The 22,369-nt window shown below is 57.2% G+C and overlaps 1 protein-coding gene across 2 annotated transcripts in view; it reads left to right on the forward strand.

Annotated features, from left to right (window-relative positions):
• The first annotated feature begins 415 nt into the window (after positions 1–415).
• The window catches only part of PLEKHG5 (pleckstrin homology and RhoGEF domain containing G5), a 52,882-nt gene continuing 30,928 nt past the window's right edge, over positions 416–22,369 (forward strand). Inside the window, exon 1 of one of the 2 annotated variants that reach the window (XM_066270581.1) lies at positions 416–557. In XM_066270581.1, coding sequence (XP_066126678.1) covers positions 491–557 — 67 coding nt within the window. In that variant the 5' untranslated portion in view covers positions 416–490. The remainder of the gene's footprint in view (positions 558–22,369) is intronic. The other variant, XM_066270580.1, reaches the window with a different exon arrangement.

A 22,369-nucleotide genomic window follows, 5' to 3' on the forward strand; every position in this document is an offset into this window, starting at 1 on the left:
GAGCAGTCACTGAACTTTCAGGCCTTCCTCCTCGCCAAGGCGTCCAACGGAGTGGGGGCTGCCACTGTGCCACTGGGACTGTGGAGACCAGGGTCTGCCTGGCCTTGCTCTCCGGGAAGGGCAGGGACACCGAGGCAGCCAGCAGCGTGAGAAGTCTGTTTCCCAGAACAGATGGGTCCCAGGGCTTGGAAAACCCAAGGGGAGGAAACCACCTGCAGGGAAGCGCAGTGCAGACCAGGCAGCCATGCAGTTATTACGCTGAAATAGACGGCGCCCGAGGGGCCTGCGTCGGAGGGAAGTGAGTTGGCCAGGCTGAGCGCTCCGTGGTTTTCTGTGCAGACGGTTCAGCTGGAGAAATTAAAAACCGGGGCTGAGTCTGGGAGAAGCTCTCCAGTGTCAGGACTGCTGCCGGGTAGAGAGGGACACAGACCTGTGGGCCAGGCACGTGGCTCAAGGGCCAGGCACAGAGCCACCACCCCAGAGGTCTAGCATGAATTCAGTCCTGACAAAATGTGGGTCCCCGCCTCGCAGCTGGCTGAGCCTCCGTCCCGGAGCCAGTGAGTATGTTTTCTTCCTCTTTTATCCAGAAAGGAGGGTTGTCGGCACTGAACCAGGAGAGGAGACTTTGGGTGTCTGGGAGGGGCCGCTGAGATCCCCCCACCCTCACTTGCTGAATTAGTCTGGATGCTTTAAGAAGCCCCCCTGCGGGCTGTGTCCGTTTTGTCCTCACTGATCTGAGTTCATGAAAGCAGAGAAGGCCAGGGTCACCCAGCCCCCCGGGGCTTAGCCCTCAGCCCTGACTCACCAGTGCCGGGTGAAGGTGACAGTGATGTCCTGGCTTCTGAGCAGGCAGAGGGGGGAAGGCTTTCTGTTTCAGCCCCGCCCCCGCCTTCTACAAAGAAAAAAGCAAGATCTATATGCTCCAGAATGGCTCTGCTAGTAGGTGAAGGGGGCACACTGGGGAAGTGCCCAAGACCCTTCAAAGTGTTGTTCTGTGCACACAGGTCGTGTCCCACCCTGAGGCTTCTCTGGGACATGTCCTCAGGGTGGCCTCTGGAGCCGTTTTTAAAAAGGGCCATGAGATTCCTCCTAAACCAACATTTTTAAGTCCGCTTCTGCCATACGCCATGATGCGTTTGGGGGCTGTGGAGTCAGGAACAGTGTCCGTGGAGTCAAAGGGACAGTGCCCCAGAGTCAGAGCCCCAGACACCCTGGCCACAGAGCAGTGACCTGGGGCATGGTGGCCACTGATGTCTCTGTGCTCAAATATGTGTCCCCATTCTCATCTCTAGCTGTGCCCCGCCCATGGCTGGCCCAGAACAGATCTGTGAAGCAGACAGCGAGTCCCGGAGAAATCTTCCAGTGTCCGCACCGGTGCCTCAGGGCAGGGTTGTCCCCTCCCAGGGAGGGGTCTGTGCCACCAACTTCCTCCCTCTGGCCCACCCCATAAACGACACTTGGGGCCCTTCGCTGGGGGTGGCCAGACAGTACAGTGAGCTTACCGTCCGCCCTCACAGGGTGGACCTCACAGGTCCGCGCGTTCCTTTACGAGCCCCCAGTGACTGATATCTGGTTAGTTCAAGGCCCAGCACAGCTTCCCCGCGGGAGAGGACATTGTTTCCAGGCATGGGTGAACTGGGTGTCACAGGCCGTGTGCAGTGTCCCTTAAGTCATTCATACCTGCCACATGGATGGCTGAGAATGGCCACCTGTTCAGCTTCAGCTTGATTGTGTCTTTAAGCTGCTTACTTATTTGACAAGCATGAATGTGTCATAGTTGCTCATTTAATCACCACAGATGCTCATTGAGCATTTATTGCTGGGTGCTGTACTTAGGCATCGGGGGCTGGGCGGTGCTGGTGAGCAAGGTCAATAAATGCCTGTCCCAGAAGCTCACTGACTGACAAGCGATCAGGGCTCGTGATCAGGAATTGAACAGTAGTTGGTGGGTTAAAATACAGCGAAGGTGGGGTGACAGGTTCACACCAAAGATGGGGGAGGTTTGGCATAGGAGTCCAAGGCCTCTTCAGGAAGAGAGAATGACGGGCAGGAGACAGAAATTGCAGTGTGGCCTGACCAGGCGGTGGTGCAGTGGATGGAGCAGTGGATGGAGCGTCGGACTGGGATGCGGAGGACCCAGGTTCAAAACCCTGAGATCGCCTGCTTAAGCGCTAACTCATCTGGTTTGAGCAAAGCTCACCAGCTTGGACTCAAGGTCCCTGGCTCGAGCAAGGGGTTACTCAGTCTGCTGAAATCCCCCAGTCTCAAGGCACATATGAGAAAGCAATCAATGAACAACTAAGGAGCCATAACAAAGAACTGATGCTCCTCATCTCTCTCCCTTCCTGTCTGTCTGTCCCTTCCCTGTCTCTCTCTGTCACTAAATAAATAAATAAATAAATAGTGGTGTGTGCAGCATGGCTGGGCTGTTCAAGGGGTGGTGTGGGTGTGGTGGGGGGGGGCTGGCGGAGGGGAGCTGTCCTGACGGACAGAGGTCCATCAGTCAGTCGTGGAGAGGTTGGTACAGCATCTCACACTATTCAGGTTTCATCCTTGGGGCTATGAGAACTGAAGCGTTTTTAGCAGGGTCGGTGGCACGATCTGGCCTGCATTTTAGGGAAACCTTTTCTGATAGCAGTTTGGAGAGTGGACTCAGGAAGTTAGAGGGGAGCCTGGTGAATAAAGAAAGAGCCACAGAGCCAGGAGGCTGTTGTGCCAGTGCTGGTGAGAGGGGGTGTGGGAGCCTGCATCGGCATGTAAATAAATAAAGGCACACCCGTACATGTGTGTGCCCCCTTGGCTCTGCTCGGACAGGTACTACATTTTCATTATAACACGTTCAAACAGTACGTAAGGTGAAGAGTTAAGTCCCCTGATTCTGTTCCAGCTGTATTCCAGATTGTTTTTCACAAGGTACAAAGTGAATCTTAGTTTTGGATACGGTGGCTATTAACTTGGCTTTTGTTTTTGTTTTTAGCGAGAGAGAGACAGAGAGAGAGATGAGAAGCATCAATTCATTGTTGTGGCACCGTAATTGTTCATTGATTGCTTTCTCATATGTGCCTTGACTGGGGGGGGGGGCTGCAGCACAGAGAGTGACCCTTTGCTCAAGCCAGCAACCTTGGGCTGAAGCCAGTGACCATGGAGTCATGTCTATGATCCAATGCTCAAGCCAGCGACCCCGCGCTCAAGCTGGTGAGCCCACGCTCAAGCCAGCAACCTCAAGGTTTTGAACCTGGGTCCTCTGTGTCCCAGTCCGATGCTCTTTCCACTGCGCCACTGCCTGGTCAGGCTTACTTTTTAAAAAAGATTTTAGCCCTGGCTGGTTGGCTCAGCGGTAGAGCGTCGGCCTAGCGTGCGGAGGACCCGGGTTCGATTCCCGGCCAGGGCACACAGGAGAAGCGCCCATTTGCTTCTCCACCCCTCCGCCGCGCTTTCCTCTCTGTCTCTCTCTTCCCCTCCCGCAGCCGAGGCTCCATTGGAGCAAAGATGGCCCGGGCGCTGGGGATGGCTCTGTGGCCTCTGCCCCAGGCGCTAGAGTGGCTCTGGTCGCAACATGGCGACGCCCAGGATGGGCAGAGTATCGCCCCCTGGTGTGCAGAGCTTTGCCCCTGGTGGGCGTGCCGGGTGGATCCCGGTCGGGCGCATGCGGGAGTCTGTCTGACTGTCTCTCCCCGTTTCCAGCTTCAGAAAAATGAAAAAAAAAAAAAAAAAAAAAAAAAGATTTTATTATTGAGCCTGGCCTGTGGTGGTGCAGTGGATAAACCTTCAGCCTGGAGTGCCAAGGTTGCCGGTTCAAAACCCTGGGCTGCCCTGGCCAAGGCACATACAACAAGCGAGCAATGAACAACTAACATGAAGCACCTATGAGTTGATACTTCCCAATCCATGCTCCCCTTTCTCTCCTGTCTCTGTAAAATCAATAAAGTATTTAAAAAAAAAAAAAAAGATTTTATTATTGATTTTACAGAGAGGGAGGAGGGGGTGAGAAGGAGAAGTATTAACTCTTAGTTGCTTCACTCTAGTTGTTCATTGATTGCTTGTTGTATGTGCCGTAACCGGGCAAGCCCAGGGTTTCGAACTGGTGATCTCAGTGCATGAGGTCGATGCTCTATTCACTGCGCTATCACAGGTCAGGTCCTATTTTTCACTCTTGTAAGCGATGCCATAGTGAACATCCTTACACCTACTTATACCTTTGTGCCCTTGCTCAAGACTACCTAGAGCATAATTTCTACAAGTGGAGCTGCTGGGTGGAAAGGTGTGAGCAGCTTGCGTTTTAATAGCTATTTTTAGGTCATCATCCAGAGAGCCTCTCATTTTCTGATCCGCCCCTTACTTTGGCCCTTCAGTGTGCTCTGTCTGGTCATCATCTCCTGCGAGCTGGTCCCTGACTTAAGTGGGGTGGGTGGCTGGGCCAGTGTCCCCTGACAGAGTCCCTAGGCACTTCTCTTCTCTGTCCACTCCCTTTACTGAAATGTGGTGGCTCTCAGCCGAGGTGCAAGGGCAGCTGTAGGCTCCCACATCATGCCTCCGGGACTTCCGAGCGTGGAGGGCATGCAGGGCCTGCCTAGCAAAGATCACAGAGGCCACCAGCCAGCGCTGAATCACAGTTCTCCTTACTAGCTATGGGACCTTCGGCAAATCACCAGCTTTCTGAGCCTCATGTCATTATCTTTAAAGTGGAGATAATAGTAGTGTCTACCACTCAGGGTCATTGTGGAGATCAGATGAGGTGGTGTTTGAGTTTGTGTCAGATAATTCCAGTATCTCAAGTTCTTGTGGGTGTGTTTCTGTTGGCTTTCAATCATGAGGTCTTGTTTATTTGTATGCCTAGTTATCTTTCTGTGTTGAAAGATATTTTATTTTTATTTTTTATTATTTTTTGATTGATTTTAGAGAGAAAGAAGCATTCCTTTGCTGTTTCATTTAGGTGTGCATTCATGGGTGGTTTCCCGTGTGTGCCCTGACTGGGATCAAACTTACAACCTTGGCATTTCAGGATGATGCTCTAACACAGGGGTCGGGAACCTATGGCTCGTGAGCCAGATGTGGCTCTTTTGATGGCTGCATCTGGCTCGCAGACAAATCTTTAATAAAAAAAATAATGTTAAAAATATAAAACATTCTCATGTATTACAATCCATTCATTTCCTACCACTCATGTTCATGGTTGTGGGTGGCTGGAGCCAATCACAGCTGTCCTCCGGGACAACACCAAATTTTTATTGGATAATGTGTAACGTACACAGGTTGTTGTATGGCTCACATGGAATTACATTTTAAAATATGTGGCGTTCATGGCTCTCTTAGCCAAAAAGTTTCCTGACCCCTGCTCTAACAACTGAGTTATCTGGCAGGGTGGTCAGACATTGTATTTTAAAAATGATCTGCAAGAGTCCTGGCCCAATTGCTCTGTTGGTTGGAACATCGTCTCAATGCGTCAAGGTTGTGGGTTTGATCCCTGGTCAGGACACATACAGGAACAGATCTCTCTCTCTCTCTCTCTCTCTCTCTCTCTAGAATCAATTTTTTTTTCTTTAGAGAGCAATAGAGAGAGACAGGAAGGGAGAGAGATGAGAAGCATCAACTCATACTTGTTGCACTTTAGTTATTCATTGATTGCTTCTCACACATGCCTTGACCAGGGGGCTCCAGCCAAGCCAGTGACCTCTTACTCAAGCCAACGACCTTGGGCTTCAAGCCAGTGATCTTTGGGCTTAAGCCAACAACCACAGGATTGTTTCAATGAGCTCATGCTCAAGCCAACAACTCTGCACTCAAGCTGGTGAGCCCATGCTCAAGCCAAATGAGTCCATGTTCAAACTAGTGACCTTGGGGTTTTGAACCTGGGTCTTCAGCATCCCAGGTCAACGGTCTATCCACTGCGCCACCACTGGTCAGGCAGAATCAATCAATAAATGTAAAAATATTATTTGCAAGAGGCCCCGGCAGGGTAACTCAGCTGGTAAGAGTATTGTCCCAATTCACCAAGGTTGCGACTTCAATCCCTGGTCAGGACACACACAAGACTCAAACAATGAATGCGTAAGTAAGTGGAACAACACATCAATGTTTCTCTCTCTTTCAAATCAATATTTAAAAAAAAAGTTATTTGCAAGAAAAATTTGAGGCCTAAGGTGTTAGAGGATGTTCACGTGCTTCTACCATATGTCTGGAGACACCACCTGTCTGGGTGGACCTGAATCCAAGCTCAAGTCTGAGGTCCCGGGACTTTCAGCTTGTTTCCCTGGACCCATAAGGTCAGTAAAGGTGAAGCTCGGTCTTCCAGCTCTTTCTTGTGAACACATAAATCCCTTGAGGGCAAAACCATCTGGGCGTACCTTCCTAGATCCTCCTCTTCTGCCCTTTGGCTGGTTTGATGTGTTTTTTTTTTAAGATGAAAATAAAATAATTTTTCATTCAGCTTTGTTGGCTGTCCCAAGTGGGAAGGTTGGTCTTATTTACCGAATTCACCACTGTAGGGGGCAGGGTCCCTGCTGACACGCCCAAAGGTGCGGACTATTCAGCACGTTGTCTTTGTGTAGCTGGTGTCGGATCCTAAACCATGGTGTGTTTTAAAAGCGCAAGAAACTCAAGGTTGTTGGACTCATCCTGAGGTAGAACAGATGGCTTTCTGGGGCCAGCTAAGCCACAGCAGGGTCTGGAAGTCCCCGGGGCCCCTGAGTCTCCCTCCATGTTCTGTTGTCACTTCTGTGAGAACAGCCTTTTTGCATCTAAGTCAGATCACATCCCTGCTCTCTTAGAGCCTCTGAAGGCTCCCATCTCACTCAGAATAGGAGCCAAAGCCCTCCCTGGCCCTTACGGAACCCGATGTCTTGTCTCCCCCCCGACTTCACCTTCTCCCCCTTGTTGACCCTCTTTCAGCCATACTGGTCCCCTTGAGTTTCCCTCAACAGGGTGACCAACTCATCCTGGTTTTAAAACTGAAAGCTCGATGTCCTGGGAACCCTCTCAATCTGGGGCAAACTGGAATAGTCGGTCACCTTAGCTTGAACGCAAGCTGGGCCTCAGGGCCTTTGCACTTGCTACTTTCTGAGCCTGAGCTGCTGTTGGACCCCAGATAACTGCACTGCTCATCATTCCAGCCTCTGCCACAATCACCTTCCTCAGTGAGGGCGTATCCAAAATAATGCGCAGCTGCACATAGACCCGCACACACAGTCACTCTTTATCACCCGTTATTTTTCTGGAGATACAAATGACTAGGACCCAGTCAGCACCTTTCCAGGACCTCGAGGACCAGTATTTGCTACAATGCCAAGACGGGCTAAGACCCAGCAGCTGCCTTACCCAGTTTCTGCCTCCCTAGCCTAGGCCTGCAACCTGGGCTTGGGGGACATTGGGGTCCTTGATGTGTGAGGTCCCCCGGGTCTCTGCTGAGGGCATCCAAGGGGACAGTAACAGTAGTTTCCAAACATCGGGGCCGGTGTTCCAACAATGAGCTAGATATTTTGAAATCCCAGCTGTCCTGGAAGTCTGGCTCGTCTTTTCTGCGGTCAGGAGGCTGGCCCAGGAGGGAGCCTTTGTTCCTTGGACAGACTTGGCCCTTGAGAAGGCCCGGCCTCTCAGGCTGTCTGGCCAGGTTTAAAAGTCTGCAGTGGCCAGCAGGCAGAGGCAGCAGTGAGACTGGAATGTGGCCATTGTGCCACAGCCCCAGACAGCGCTCAAGAAATAGGCCTTCATTTCCTCCTCCTTCCCCCACCTGGGCTAGGAAAACCCTGGCTGCCCACTGACACAGTGCCTGGATCTGGCCAGGGTCTCAGCTCCTCCAAGGTGGCGACCAGATCTGACCCCAAGCTAAACGTCCAGGGCTGTGGGCTGCCCCTGAGTGGGGCTCTTCTTGGGGGCCAGGGAGCCCTGGTGATACCTTTACCTTTGAGGCGGAAGTAAGCCCAGCTGGACTGATCCTTGAGGTATTCAGAAGTCAGCCCTGGCGAGAAATAGTCGATCGAGAATCTATCCAAGTCTATATCCACAAGCATTCCTCTGACGCCTGCTCTGGGCCGCTGGGCCTGGGCCTGCTTTCAGGGGGAACGAAGCCAGTAGCTGCTTTCAAGGGGCTCCCAGTCTAGATGGAGCCGAGACTCCGTTGTTCCTGTGTGTCCCCTGCAGCAGAACGAGGACCCACGGGTGGGGTCCTACACCATTGATCCCCCAGGAGCAGGGGCTGGGGATAAGTCCCCAAGGGTCCGAGCGGCCGTGCCAGGGAGGGTGGTAGGTTTTTAGTCAAAGCAGGGACATTTTCAGATTTGCATTGCATTCTTGCTGTGGTGCCCCCACTGGGAGCGAACCCTGAGTGTGAGCCCGCCCTCCCAATCACCTCCTCTGACCGCCACAGCAACCCTGTGGTGTAGCCGCTGCTCCTGTGAGGGAACTAAGACCCAGAGAGGCTAAGCGAGTTGCCCAAGACACCACAACTGGCAGGAGCTGGAGCCGGGATCTGAACCCAGGTGCCAGGCTGCATTGTGGAGGTTGACATGAGCAAGGTGAGGTGGGGCCCAGGCAGGATGGTGGGGACCTGAGCTGGGGCCGGGGCTTGGAATGGCCTGGGCACCTAGTCTGTAGCCAGCCCAGCCTAGGCTGCACTGGTGCCCAGGCTGTGGTGGGTACATGGTTGGGTGACAGTGGTCAGGACTGATGCTGGACATGAGTGGACCTCTCATCCCATCACCTCTGGGGAGCCACCTTGGTCTGAGGGGCCTGTTGTCTGTCCCCCCACATTCAGGGCAGCTCAGGGCTCCAGGCCCCTGGAATGGGCCACTTGAGCCCACGTGCTCAGCTCAGGGTTCTGAGCAGCTGTGGTCAGGAAGGGCCATTGACTGGACCTGGGAGCAAGTGGAACTTGACCATGTTAGCCACGGAGGGGGCAGCGGCGGACAGAGCGTGGTGCAGAGATGCCGGTGCAGCGTCCACCGGCCTCCTGGCTGACCCCAGCGGATCTATGGGTCCCTCAGCTTCCTGCGCTGTAAGATGGGGGTGGGGGTGATTGTAATGGTGACAGGATCATTAGGCTCTTGGTCCAGGACCTGGCACACAGTGGGACTTGGCAGTGTTAGTGTTCCTACCATTTGTCTCACCAGGAGCTGGAGAAAGAGGACAGAACAGGGTCCCTGGCTGAGCAGGACCAGGTTCTGAGGACGCAGGCTATCCCCTACCCTGGCTGCAGGGGCCCAGCTCCTCCTGAGCCTGGCACGCTGTTCCTAGGCTGTGGTGCTGGGTCACACACATGCGTACCCTCTGTGCCCTCCGTGTCTGGGGCAGCCCAGCTGTGTGGGGGTGAAGCCTGCAGTGCCCACTCCAGGGACGGAGCAGGAGCCACTGTCCTGGGCCCTGTTATACCTGTGTGTCTCAGTCCCAGCTCTGGGGCCCTCCACAAATTGGAAAAAGGGCCATGTGGGCAGCACAGGAAGTGCGGGTCACCTTTGACCCCTCCTGGCATGGTGAGTGCAGCCTGCTCTGATGGCCGGTGGGCCGCAGTAGCCATGGGCTGTGAGGAGGTGTTTGGGGAGAGGGTTGGGCAGGCTTGTAGCCAGGTGGCTGCAGCCCAGCTCTCCACTAGCACCTTCCAAATGGATGGACCCACAGATGGCTGAGGCTTCAGGCCCATGTTTCCAGTCTCCAGAATGGTTGGCTGGGCAAGGAGTTTCTGTGCTGCCCACGCCAGGCCCCACCCCGCCTCCAGTGCCAGCCTCGGGCGCACCCACCGCCTGCCAACCTGGGATTGGCCTCTACCCCACCCTGGGCCCCCACCAGGGGCCACCACCAGGCTGTGGTCCTGAAGGGTCCGTGGCTGCCCCCGGCCAGGTGGGGGCAGATTGTTCTCACATCCCAGAGCTGGGGGTCTGATGAGTGTGGGTGGTCCGTGGGACACATCCCCTGGGGCTTGGCCGCTGGGCAGAGGCTGGGGAGCAGGAGGGCTGGGTTACATAACGGGCCTCTGGCTGGCTGGCCGGCTTCACTTTCTGCAGCCCGACCTGGGAACACAGCACAGCGCAGCCGTGAGGATGCTTCTCACGCGAGCCGGGCGGCTGGCACCGGGCACAGCCTGTCAGCACCAGCTCTGCTTCCAGCCAACCCCTCCACGCACAGCTGGCACTGCCAGCCGCCCTGGGGGTCCAGACAGGCCTCCCCAAATGCCAGAAGGGGGAGGAAAGGATGTGGTCACCAGCACCTGGGGATGCTCAGAGGACCACAGAGGGTCATGGCGGACTTCGCCTAGAGGAGGGGGCCAGAAAGGGAAGGCCCCTTGTCAGGGGGCAGCCCCCCCCTCAAGTCTTCACCCTGGGCGCACACCTGCTCTGCCAGGCTCCCTGGGTAGCCCACCGTGGACGGGATCTCGTGGAGACGATGCAGGGGGGTTCTCTCCTTAACCCATCTAACAGCTGTGAAATTGGAGTCTTCACGACGTGTCTTGCACAAGGCTGCCCAACTAGAGTGGCCGAGGGAGGACCCTGAACTGGTCCCACTCCTGGGTCAGCCAGGGTGAGTGTGGGGAAGGGCATGTTGGGGCCCAGCCAAGGTCTCCGATGCCGTGGCTTGCTGGGAGACTGCGGCGTGGGGTGGGTGGCGGTTCAGGCCACCTGCTCCTGTTCCCCTTTCAGCCCCTTGCTCAGCAGCATCTGGGGGCTCCTACTTCAGCCCTCGCGGGGCACTTCCGCCCTCAAGGAAATAGCTGAGTTTCCAAGTTCAAAGATGCTTGGTCCCTCCCCTTGTCCAAGGCCCTTGAGAGGCCCTGGATGAAGCAGCCTCAGCTTTCTGGCTCCCTGTCCCTCTGTCTGTCCCTGCCCCAGCCCCAGCCTAGGGCCAGGGAGAGAGGTCCCCAGCCTCAAGGACAGTCCCAGGGGAGGCATGGCTATTGGCCTCCAGTTCCCCTTAGATTGTCCCATCAGGAGGCCGAGAGATTCTGGGGGGACTGAGGCAGGGAGAGAGGCCTTGGGGCTGTCAGAGGAGGGGCTTCCAGCTGGGACCACCCCAACAGTCCTGGGGGCTGAGCCTGCTTCTCTGTGCTCTGCAGTAGCTGCGTCATTGAGGGCCAGGTGCTGTGGTCCCTGGCTTGTCCCTTTTGAGCTGTGTGGCCTGGACAAGTTAGCCCTTCTCCCCGTGAGCTTTTCCACCCCTGTCGTGGGGCTGACATGAGGATTCAAGGAGATAACAGAGGGGCCATGCTCAGCACGGGCTCTGGCCCTCTGAAGTGTAGCTGTCATCACCTGGGGCTGGGGACAGAGCAATGCGCAAGGCAGTTATGCAGCCCAGCACCTCGCCCAGGGGGTCTCAGAGGCCACGGAGCCCCACCTCCTTCCCTCTGGGAGCCCAACAGCCAGCCTGGGTTTCTTTCTTCTGGGTCGCTCTATTTTTCTTTATTTTCTTGCCAACGATCTAGTTTCCTGGCTTTCCTCAGATCGGGGAGGGCTGGGGCGGCCCCCTGCCTTTGACACTGGCTGCCTCTGGGTGGTGAGCTGGGGTGGCATCCTGGGGCACCGACGAGCCCTTTAGCCAGCCCAGTGGGCCTGCCCTGACCCCTGGTATGCTGGGCCGCCCTTGGGAATGGAGAGGAAGGTGTGAGGCAGGGCTGGGGAGGCCTCTGGCCGGATAGAGGAGTGTGGGTGACTCTCTGTGGGAGCCAGAGGAGGACATCAGGCCACAGGGCTGGCAGGGAGCGGAAGCAGGAGGCACATTTGGGGACGGAAGGAACCTGGGGCTGAGGCTCATGCGCCCTGGGGAGCGGGGGCGGGGCAGGCACCGCTGGGTCTCCCCCGGTGGGTGTATTCAGGGAGTGGGGCTCCTTGTGTTTGCCCCAAAGCTGAGGGTAGAAAGAAATCTTGTCACTACCCCACCCATAGCAGGAGGCTGCTTTGGAGCGGGCCGTTCTGAGACCATAACCAAGGGTGGTCCATGCCAGGTCTGGTGCAAAGGGGTCTGTGCTGGGTAGCTGCTCAGGGACCGCCCCCAGCTCTGCAGCCCTGCCTCCATCAGCTGGGCACTAGGACCAGCATGGCTGCTTGGGGACAGATTGTCTCACTCCCCAAGCTCAGCCTGACACCCCCAGGCTGGCCGTTTGCCTGTGAACATGAGCTGGGCCACCCCCGAACTCCTGTGGGCTCAGGCCCAGGCCACGTGGGTGCCAGAGATCAAGGATTAAAGGGCCTACGTGTGTCCACCCCCGGCCCCGAGCCCCAGGAGGAGGGCAGGAAGGCATATGGTTTGAATTACTCTGCTGCCTCTTGGCACCTTAGCCCTCAGCTAGGGGTGTGCAGGCTGCCTGGACGGCCACCCGAGCATCCTCCCACCCACCGTAGCTCCAGGGTGACCCCCCTGGAAAGCAGATCCCTCTGCCAGCTCCCCTGCCTGGGGCCTCGTGCCTCTCTGTGGCCAGGCGTCTGGTAGGTGGGGTGTTTGCCTCTGCCCAGGCTCTGCCTCTGACTCCAGGCTAGCTCTTCTGGGGCCCTCGCAGGCCGGAGGGCCACGGGAGGGTGAGACAGAGGCAGCTGGGCAATGTGGCGTTTCTGGGTTCCCGTGGGGCCAGCCCACTGCCCTCTGACCCCCAGAGTTGGCTTTGAAGCCAGACACAACTGGGTTCAGATCCCAGTTCCGCTGCTTATTAGCTGGGCCTGTTTCCTCATCTGTGCCTTGAGGACAATCCCCCCTCCATGGTGGAAACCAGAAGGCGTGGGCAGGCCTTGCTCGGGACCCTGAGTACCAGGACAGAGGACTCTCCCCAGACAGCTGGCGTAGGTTTTTGTTTTTTTCTTCTTTTTCTTTCTAACTGGGTAAACATTTGCAGTTTTTACGAGGCTTTGAGATAAATGGACTCATAACTTTTATTTTCTGCACAGCTGCTTCTTTACCTCTCCTTAGGGGTCTTCTGGTGGGTGGCTCGCACCCATCCCCAAGCTCTCCCACCCACCAGCCCTTCCCACCTCCCCGCCCCACCCCACCCTTCCATCCCCAGCCTTGCGCCCACAGTGCAGAAGGCACGGAAGCTTCATACTGACGGTGCCGGAGGTTCTTTGCACGCGTTCAGCCTGCCCAGGGCTCTGTGCACAGTGCTGCCCCTGGTGTGGGTGACACTGTCCAAGGAGGGAGACAGGGGTGGGTGGGCTACCGGGTGAAATGTGGCCAGCCCAGGGCAGGGAGAGGCCCCTGAGGAGAGCCCAGCTGGCCGATTCCAGGGCTCGCTGGCAGCCTGACTGTGAGGCCCGGCTGGCAGCTCCAGCCCTCTGACCCCCAGAGCCTCCTGCAGGCCTTTGCTCAGAGGAGCTGGGAGGTGTGCCTCGAGCTTCCTGGGGAGGGTGCCCAGTCAGGCAGCTGAAGTCAGCTCTGGGGGTCATTCCACGGCGCCCGACTGGGTGCTTCCACTCCTCATTCAGAAATACTGCAGGGCCCAGCTAGGCCTGGGGGCTGGGGTCAGAGGTCAGGGCCAGGGGGCTGGGATTGTTCCTGGGGCAGCACATTTTTCTTCTCTGAAAATTTATCTTAGCAAAGAGACCACGGAACAATCAGACTCTTTTCTGGGTCTCTGTGGTCCCCAGACGGCCAGCCCATCTTCTCAGTGGGGGCTCTAAGGGGGCCGGGAAGTCGAAATTTGTAAAATGTCTGTAGGAGGAAAAGAAAGGCGCTTTGTGTGGGGCCGGGGCCCTGGCCATTGGTCAGCTCCAGGGCCCCCAACCGCTCCCAGAATGCTTCCTTCCCCGGGGAGGGTTGAGCTGGCCAGCCCAAGGCCAGCCCCAGGATCCCTGCAGCCCCTCTGTGGTCCCTGGGTCCCCGGGGCTGCCCAGCCTCGGAGGGCACGGGCCTGGTGGGCAGGCCGTCCCAGGCCTCAGCATGTTTCTCTACTGGAAGAAGCGGGGCGCCTATGAGCTGGAGGCCCTGCCCGGTACACTGGCCGGGCTGGAGCTGGGAGCCGTGGAGCGCTTCTCCTGGAGCTCCACCCTGGACATCATCGAGGACCTCGGGGGTAGGTGTGGCCCCCTTCCCGGGCGGGCTTTCAGGAGGCTCCCACACCTGGTCTCCCTGGCCACCTTCCATTTGGCCAGAGCCTGTAGCCCGGTCACTGTGCACATGCCACCGTCAGTCACTGGCTCAGCAGTGGTGTGGGGGCCAGTGCCCCTCCTGGGAGCCGCTGCTGGTGGAGGAGAAGGGCCTGAGCTCGAGGACCTGAGGGCCTCAGGGGCAGGGGCAGCAAGGTGGGCTTGCTGGGCCGGACAGTGTGGGCCCGGCAGCGGGGCCTGGAGCGGGCAGCCAGGGCTGTGGGCTTCAGGCTGGGGCTCGGCCTCTGTCTTCCGCCTTCACGATCGGGGCCATGCAATGGGACAAGTGCTTCTGGAATGTTCATGGTCAGGGTCCCAGGACATGTGTCACTTCTCCCATAATCCCCTTTGCGGATGAGGAAGCAGGACAGCGAGGTGAAGGCCCCTGAAGGGTAAAACGGGTGGCAAGAACGCCGAGCCCTGCAGCCTGTACTCGGAGGCCGACCTGGCCTTTTCCTGGACGTGGGAGGTTGAGAAGGCCGTGTACATGGGCATGACAATGCCAGCAGGGTCACGGGGACTGACGGGGATGACGCGGACAGAGGCACAGTCCATGCGGATGTTATGCCGTTATTCCATAGTAGCCCGTGGCTTCCATCTGTCGATGCTTCTGGGCCAGTGCTGGACACCTGGCCTGGCCTGGCCTGGCCCTCAGAAGCCGGGCAGGGAGCAGGGTCCTGGGCCTCAGTTCTCTCCTCCGCTCACCACATCTTGGGCGCCAGGCCCAGACGATGCAGGAGCTTCTCCTGGTGCAGCCTCCCCGGCGCAGTGTGGGTCTTCCCTGACCATTCCTGCGACCAGTGGGGACAGAAAGTGATGGCCAGGCCTGGGGGTTCACCATGGAAGGGGACCACATGGGTCATGGGTTCCACAAAGCAGTGACAAACGCTGGCCCAGAAGCGAGAAGGACAGGTGTGCCTCATCTGATGAGCCCCGTCCTGCTTCCTGTCTGTCTGGCTGCCGTGGACGGGGGAGTGCGGCTGCATGGAGAGGTGGGCGGGCGCCATGCTCACCGGGGCCCCAGGAGCTGGGGCACCTGCAGAGGTGTGTGCAGGAGGCTGGGAGGACAGGACTGTGTGAGGAGGAGCCCATAAGGCAAGGTGGGGCATGGAAAGGGGCCCGTGGGGAGGTGGAGGGCCAGGCTGGGGAGGAACCCCGTCTGCAGGCAGCGGGTGGGTCGGGGCAGTGTGGATGCGGGACAGGCTGTGGGAGTCCCGCCTGCCTACACTGCTTCCCCTGGCAGGTTCCTGTCTGCCTGAGGCAGGTGGGGTGGCCCACATCCTCACAGGGCCAGAGATTTGCCTGAGGTCATTTAGCCAGTCCCAGCCATGAGCCCAGGAGGCCCAGCAGGGTCTCTGTTACCCCCTAATCAGACTGTGCACCCTGGTCTCCCAGGCATCTCCCTTCATCTCTGTCATTGAGGGAAGCCCACACTCTCTTCCTGCTGAGCCCTCTGCCTGGGATGCCCTGACCACTCGGTGTATCTCGGGGACAACTTCTGAGAAGCCTACTCCCCCCACTGAGTCCCCGGACAGGAAGGTCCTTGCGGCCTCTGGGGCCCCACAACTGACATTTAAAGAGGACTTGTCCAGTGTCAAGACTTTTGAAAGCCTTGGCTCCTGGCATCTTTGTGCCCACCCTTTGAGGTAGGGACAATTCTTAGAGTGTCCCCTGTACTCTGGAAGGGAAGGCTCAGCGAGGTTGTAAGTGGTGGCGCCCAGACCCACAACTCTGACCCTCAGCCTCAGAGCCACCAGACAAGGCCCTGCGTGCCCGTGCATCCCCGTGCCCGCTCTACCCCGGCTGGGGGAGGGGCCCCGGCCCACAGTGGATGGGTGGGTACACGGCACATGGCAGGCCCCGGGGTGAGCTGAGGCAGGCCGGGTGGGCGAGCAGGCACACAGCTGTCTGTGTGGGCTCTGTCCTCTGCAGCCAGCCGGTCCCTGGCCTGGGCCCATCAAGGGTAGGCGGTGAGCCCTGGTGCCAGCCGGGCCCCGTGATGCGGGTGGGGCTTGTGCCCAGAGCGTGACTGTCCTGACTTGGAATCTCAGACCTGTTTCTGCAGCCCTGCGCCTGTCCCTCGCTCGGCCATTCTCGGTTCCTCCGAGGAGCCTGGGGAGGAAGCCCATGGGAGACAAACGGGCAGGTGACCACAGCAGCCTTCATCAGAGGAAGTGGCCGGCTGGCCCCAGGCCAGGGGGCAGGAACTGTGTGGACAGTTTCTCTGGCCCCAGGAAGGAATTCTGAATGTGTCCACCCACCTCTACTTGCTGAGCCCGAGGGCCGTGGGCAGGTGGGGCAGTAGTTGGCATCTCCAGGCCTCAGAGGACAATGCCAGAGTTGGTTCTGGTCTATAGGCATGGGCAGCATCAGAGGCCATGGTCCATGCCCCCTTCTCCCCACTGATGGTCCTGCCCCAAGATGCTCGATGAGGCTTTGGGAAGGGGACCACATTTCTTTCCCAGGCCACTGGGATGCTCTGACCAGTGTCGGAGGAGGGAGGGGTAGAGAGATCCTGGGGCCAGTGACATTTGCCCAGAACATGCCCTTCTGGCTTTTGACCAGATGTGGGCCAAATCTGACGCGTCTACAGGCTGCCCCGATGAGGGGCGCAGTCCTCGCCCAGCCTGCGGCAGCTGCCCAAGCACAGAGGGCGGGGTTAGCGTAGGAGGGGGCATTCAAGGCCACAGCTGCTTCCTGGAGGTGACAACCTGTGTGCGGCCAGGCCTGTGCTTGGAAGATGGTGGGTAGGGAGGCCCTGCCTTCTTGGGGCAAAAAGGTTGATTGGCGGGGGGCTCGAAAGGTGAAGGAGTCCCGTGCAGAATGACAACAAGGGCAGTTTCTTGTATACTTGTATCAGCCTGGGGCCAGGCTGATACAACAATGGGGGGATAAATTCATGGGTACCAAGCACCCAACCGTGGGACACTGTGGGGCAGTTTTGCTTAATGATTAGGAGAACAGACTTGGAGTCTGATGGGCCTGGGCTCAAGTTGTAGCCTCATCACTCACTCACTAGCTGCATGGCCTTGGGCAAGTTGCCCAGCCCTCTGAGACTCAGCTTCTTCATCTGTGAAATGGCACAATGATCAAATCTCAAACTCACTGTTGTGGGGAACAGTGCTATCCAGTAGAGAGATTCGTTTATTCATCAAAATAGATCACATCTTTAAAATTTTTCTATTAGCCACATTAAAAAACAAACTAACTAACCCTGGCCGGTTGGCTCAGCGGTAGAGCGTCGGCCTAGCGTGCGGAGGACCCGGGTTCGATTCCTGGCCAGGGCACATAGGAGAAGCGCCCATTTGCTTCTCCACCCCTCCGCCGCGCTTTCCTCTCTGTCTCTCTCTTCCCCTCCAGCAGCCAAGGCTCCATTGGAGCAAAGATGGCCCGGGCGCTGGGGATGGCCCGGGCGCTGGGGATGGCTCTGTGGCCTCTGCCCCAGGCGCTAGAGTGGCTCTGGTCGCAACATGGCGACGCCCAGGATGGGCAGATTATCGCCCCCTGGTGGGCAGAGCGTCGCCCCTGGTGGGCGTGCCGGGTGGATCCCGGTCGGGCGCATGCGGGAGTCTGTCTGACTGTCTCTCCCCGTTTCCAGCTTCAGAAAAAATGAAAAAAAAAAAAAGAAAAAAAAAAGAAAAAAAAACAAAAAAAACAAACTAACTAAAACTAAAAGCAAGCAAGTAAAATTAATTTTAATGATGTATTTTACAGAACTCAATATATCCCGAACATGACCATGTTAACAAGGAATCGATGTCACAAGTCATCGGTGAGACCATCGCTCTGTTTGGACAAGCTTCAGTGCCCATGCTCAGTAGCTAGCATAGCCTGGGGTTGCCACCAGGGGCTGCCACCGGGGGCTAGATGATGCTGCCGAGGGTCAGATGGTGAGATGAGGACGAGATGAGACCATGCGTAGGAAGCAGAGGGCTCGGCAGGTGTGAGCTAAGGCAGAGCTGTGGTATCAGCTGTGTTCCTGGAGTGACTTGATGGGGAAGATAGGTCAAAAGTAATAGTCACCTGACTAGGCAGTGGCGCAGTGGATAGAGCGTTGGACTGGGATGCCGAGGACCCAGGTTCGAGACCCCGAGGTTGCCAGCTTGAGCGCAGGCTCATCTGGCTTGAGCAAAATAAAAAATGCTCACCAGCTTAGACCCAAGGTCGCTGGCTCAAGCAAGGGGTTACTCGGTCTACTGAAGGCCCGCAGTCAAGGCACATATGAGAAAGCAATCAATGACAACTAAGGTGTCGCAACGAAAAACTGATGATTGATACTTCTCATCTCTCTCCGTTCCTGTCTGTCTGTCCTTATTTATCCCTCTCTTTGACTCTCTCTCTGTCCCTGTAAAGAAAAAAAAAAAAAAAAGTAATAGTCATCCCCAGCTGGATAACCCAGTTGGCTAGATTAGAGCATCGTCCCAAAGTGCAGAGGTTGCCAGTTCAATCCCCGGTCAGGTCACATACAGGTACAAATTGATGTTTCTCTCACTCTCTTTCTCCCTTCCTCTATCAATAAAATCAATAAATAAACACACACACAAAAAAACTTCTTGGCCCTGGCCAGTTGGCTCAGTGGTAGAGCGTCGACCTGGCGTGCAGAAGTCCCGGGTTCAATTCCCGGCCAGGGCACACAGGAGAAGCGCCCATCTGCTTCTCCACCCCTCCCCCTCTCCTTCCTCTCTGTCTCTCTCTTCCCCTCCCGCAGCCGAGGCTCCACTGGAGCAAAGATGGCCCGGGTGCTGGGGATGGCTCCTTGGCCTCTGCCCCAGGCGCTAGAGTGGCTCTGGTCGCAACAGAGCGACGCCCCGGAGGGGCAGAGCATCGCCCCCTGGTGGGCAGAGTCGCCCCCTGGTGGGCGTGCCGGGTGGATCCTGGTCGGGTGCATGCGGGAGTCTGTCTGACTGTCTCTCCCCGTTTCCGGCTTCAGAAAAATACAGAAAAAAAAAATTTTTTTTTTTAAAGTAATAGGCCCTGGCCGGTTTGCTCAGTGGTAGAGTGTCAGCCTGGCGTGCGGGAGTTCTGGGTTCGATTCCCGGCCAGGGCACACAGGAGAAGCACCCATCTGCTTCTCCACCCCCCCTTCCTCTCTGTCTCTTTCTTCTCCCGCAGCCCAGGCTCCATTGGAGCAAAGTTGGCCCGGGCGCTGAGGATTGCTCTGTGGCCTCTGCCTCAGGCACTAGAATGGCTCTGGTAGCAACAGAGCAACGCCCCAGATGGGCAGAGCACCGCCCCCTGGTGGGCATGCCGGGTGGATCCTGGTCGGGCACATGTGGGAGTCTGTCTGACTGCCTCCCCATTTCCAACTTCAGAAAAATACAAAAAAAAAAAAAAAAGTAATAGTCAAAGGTCCAGTCCAGGAGAGTGAGGCCAAGGAGGGAGAGGTTCATCTGGAATTTGGATATGCTGAGATAGATGGGCCTTCCCAAAGTTCTCTGCATTTGACGTGGGCCTTGGAGAGTGGGCAGGATGTCAGTAGCTGGTGATGTGGAGGATGTGGCAGGGGGTAGGGAAAAGAACCAGGAAGGGCTGGGCGAACATCCGAAGCTCAGTTCCTGTCCGATCTGGGACAAGTCATGAGTAAGGGGCCTGATGTGAGGCAATAGGGAGTGGTGGGGACTGCAGAGGGTGGAAGGGTGTGTGCCAGTCGAAGGCAGACACAATTCGGAAACTGAAGCCATCACAAATGTGGGCCCAGAGCTGCCAGGCTCCTCTGGTTTGTCCAGAGAAGCCAGAAATCTGGATTTTTATGTAAAATCTGACTTTTCAGAGTTGGCAACCAATTCAAATTCTTTTGAAGCGCTGTGCCCAGCCAAACAAAACATGTCTGCCGGCCGACTTCTGCCCAGGCGCCCCGTCGGCCAGTCGTGGTAGAGATCATGTTGAGGGAGAGGCAAAGCACCATCCTATGACTAAGACACGGGGCGGGGGGGGGGGGGCAGAGCTGGCGAGGGTCCTGTCTGCTGGGCTGGGGAGCCTGCTTTTCCCCAGGATGATGCAGGCAAATGGGGCTGGGGTTCCAGACCCAGGGAGACTGCCTCTGGCACCCGGCGTGGCGGCAAGCTCAGGGTTGCTGGTTCTGCCAGGGGTCTGGCCAAGGACAAGCAGCCAGACACTTGCTCAGGTTAACTCAAGTTAGAGGGGGTCCTACAGCAGGCAGGGACCCAGGGAGGAGCAAGGCAGGCACAGAGCCGCCTTCTCCCTCTCTCTTTGCTCTAGGGCCCTCTCCACTGACCAGTTGCTTCCGTAGGCCCCCTCATTCTTGCTCCTCAACCATTGCAGGGCTCTGTACCCACTCAGACTGACTTTCCACGATCTCAGGGCCCCAGGGCCCAGGAGGCATTGCCCATCCCAGTTCGAGTTCTCAAGAGAGTAAGTCTGATTGACTAGGCTGGGCCAGGTGGCCACCCTGGACTTAGTCAACTCTGTCCAGGGTGTGCCGTCACCTGGTACAGCATGTCCCCCTCCAGGCCCACTCTTTCTGCAGGCTGTAAATGGGCCGCTTGCCTAGAGGGAGCCCATGGCAGGCCTGTGATGGGGAAGATGTGCCCCCATGTCTGGGCCCTCCCCCTTCCCTAGAAGTCCCTCTCTAGGCCCTGAGAGCTGCCAGGGTCCCCACCGATTTTCCTGTGTTTGGAGCCTCTGGGAAGCTCGTCTATGGTCCCCAGGAGGTTGACGCTTCAGCTCAGAGCACACGGAAAGCTAGATCCCAGGGGAGCTGAGACTATGCTGTCTGGAATGGAGGCTTGAGAAAGCAGATTGGTCACCCTGAAGGAGCTGGAACCGGGGATTAGGGGGCAGGCAGGCTAGCTGTTAGAACCCCAGTGCCTGGAAGAACTTCAGAACTCATACATCAACGGCCCTGTGGTCCGGCCCTGCAGGGGCTGTGGCCTGGAGCAGTCATGGTGGGTCCTAGAAATCTGGGAAGACAGTTCCAGAACCCCCATAGTGGAGGAAGTAGCCTGGAGCCCACAGAATTCAGAACCAGAACCAAGAAGTCTTGGGGCATAGGGCATGAGAACCTGGACTCAGGCCGAGTTGTGGGAGCCCAGGGACCTGGGGTCCACCTTGTCTGGAGGGTTTTGAGAAGCCCCAAAGCTGACCAAGGGCCCAGGTCCCAGGGGACAGCCAGGTGGCAGAGGGGTTGCTGGAGCTGTGTTGGGAAAGAACCTGCCCTCCCCCACCAGCTACCTCCTGGCAAGCAGGGCTGCTGTGAGGGCAGCAGGACCACTGGCCCATGGACCCTTCATGGTCCTCACAGGCTGCTCCCACCTCAGCTGCCCCTGCCTCCGGGCTACCAGCAGGACAGTGGCCACTGGCCCTATGAACAGCAAGTAAGCAGAGGTTCCGTGAGGTGATTCTGCGAGCTGAGCGAAGCAGGTCCGGCCTGAGAGTCCTCAGTATGACCTCAGAGCCCCCAAGTTCACCCTGCTTAAGGACCCTGAGGGACACTGTGCCCTTGTTCCCTCTCAGCCTGTGTCAGCCTTGTCCCCAAGAGTCCCCTCCCCACTGTACTGCAGACCTGCAGCTTTCCAAAGAGCCACTTTGCCTGCCAGGCCCCACAGAGAACTCGCCAAGATTTGTCAGGGTCACCAATGGGTCCCCAGTGCCCAGCCCCAGGCTTGACACATGGTGGGCCCTCAGGGGATCCTGATGGTATGTTTGCTGTGTCACATGGGGCCCACCACAGCTCCGTCAGCTGAAAGTCCTTGAGGGCAGGGACTGAGTTCTGGTCACCTGTGAGTCCCCAGGGCTGACCTATGTGAGGGACACACGCTGGAAGGCAGGCACCCTCCTCTAGCTGAGTGGCTCATGGGGAAGGGGACAGGGAACCTTTGGGAGAGGGACCCAGGTGCCACTGGAAACTGGGTCTTCCATACCTGGGTCTCATCGACCCGGAACCTCTGGCAGCAAGCTGGGAGTGGACCGGGGTCTTGGTGGGCTCTGTCCCTTGGAGGACTCTTGGCCATCTCCCTGAGACTCCATTTCTGTAGTGCAAAGTGTTTTGTAACTATTGAAATGCTGTCCAAGTATTGCAGGATGCCATTTACATAAAGCACAAGACCAGGCAGAACTAATCAATGCAGTTAGAAGTCTGGACAGCGTGCCCCTGTGGGGAGTGACTGGCAACCCCCAAGAGGGGGCCTTCTGCAAGGGGTGGGGGTGGGGATGCCCTGCTTCTTGATCTGGGTGCTGGCTGTGTTGTGAAAGTATGCTTCATGAGCTGTGCATTCATGACAACTGCACCCTTCTGTCCAGTAAGACAGCAGAGGCCACCAAACCCACTCCCATTGGTGGAGCCCCGACCCCATCCCTGA

This window comes from Saccopteryx bilineata, chromosome 3 (genome assembly GCF_036850765.1).
Source record: "Saccopteryx bilineata isolate mSacBil1 chromosome 3, mSacBil1_pri_phased_curated, whole genome shotgun sequence".
NCBI lineage: Eukaryota > Metazoa > Chordata > Mammalia > Chiroptera > Emballonuridae > Saccopteryx > Saccopteryx bilineata.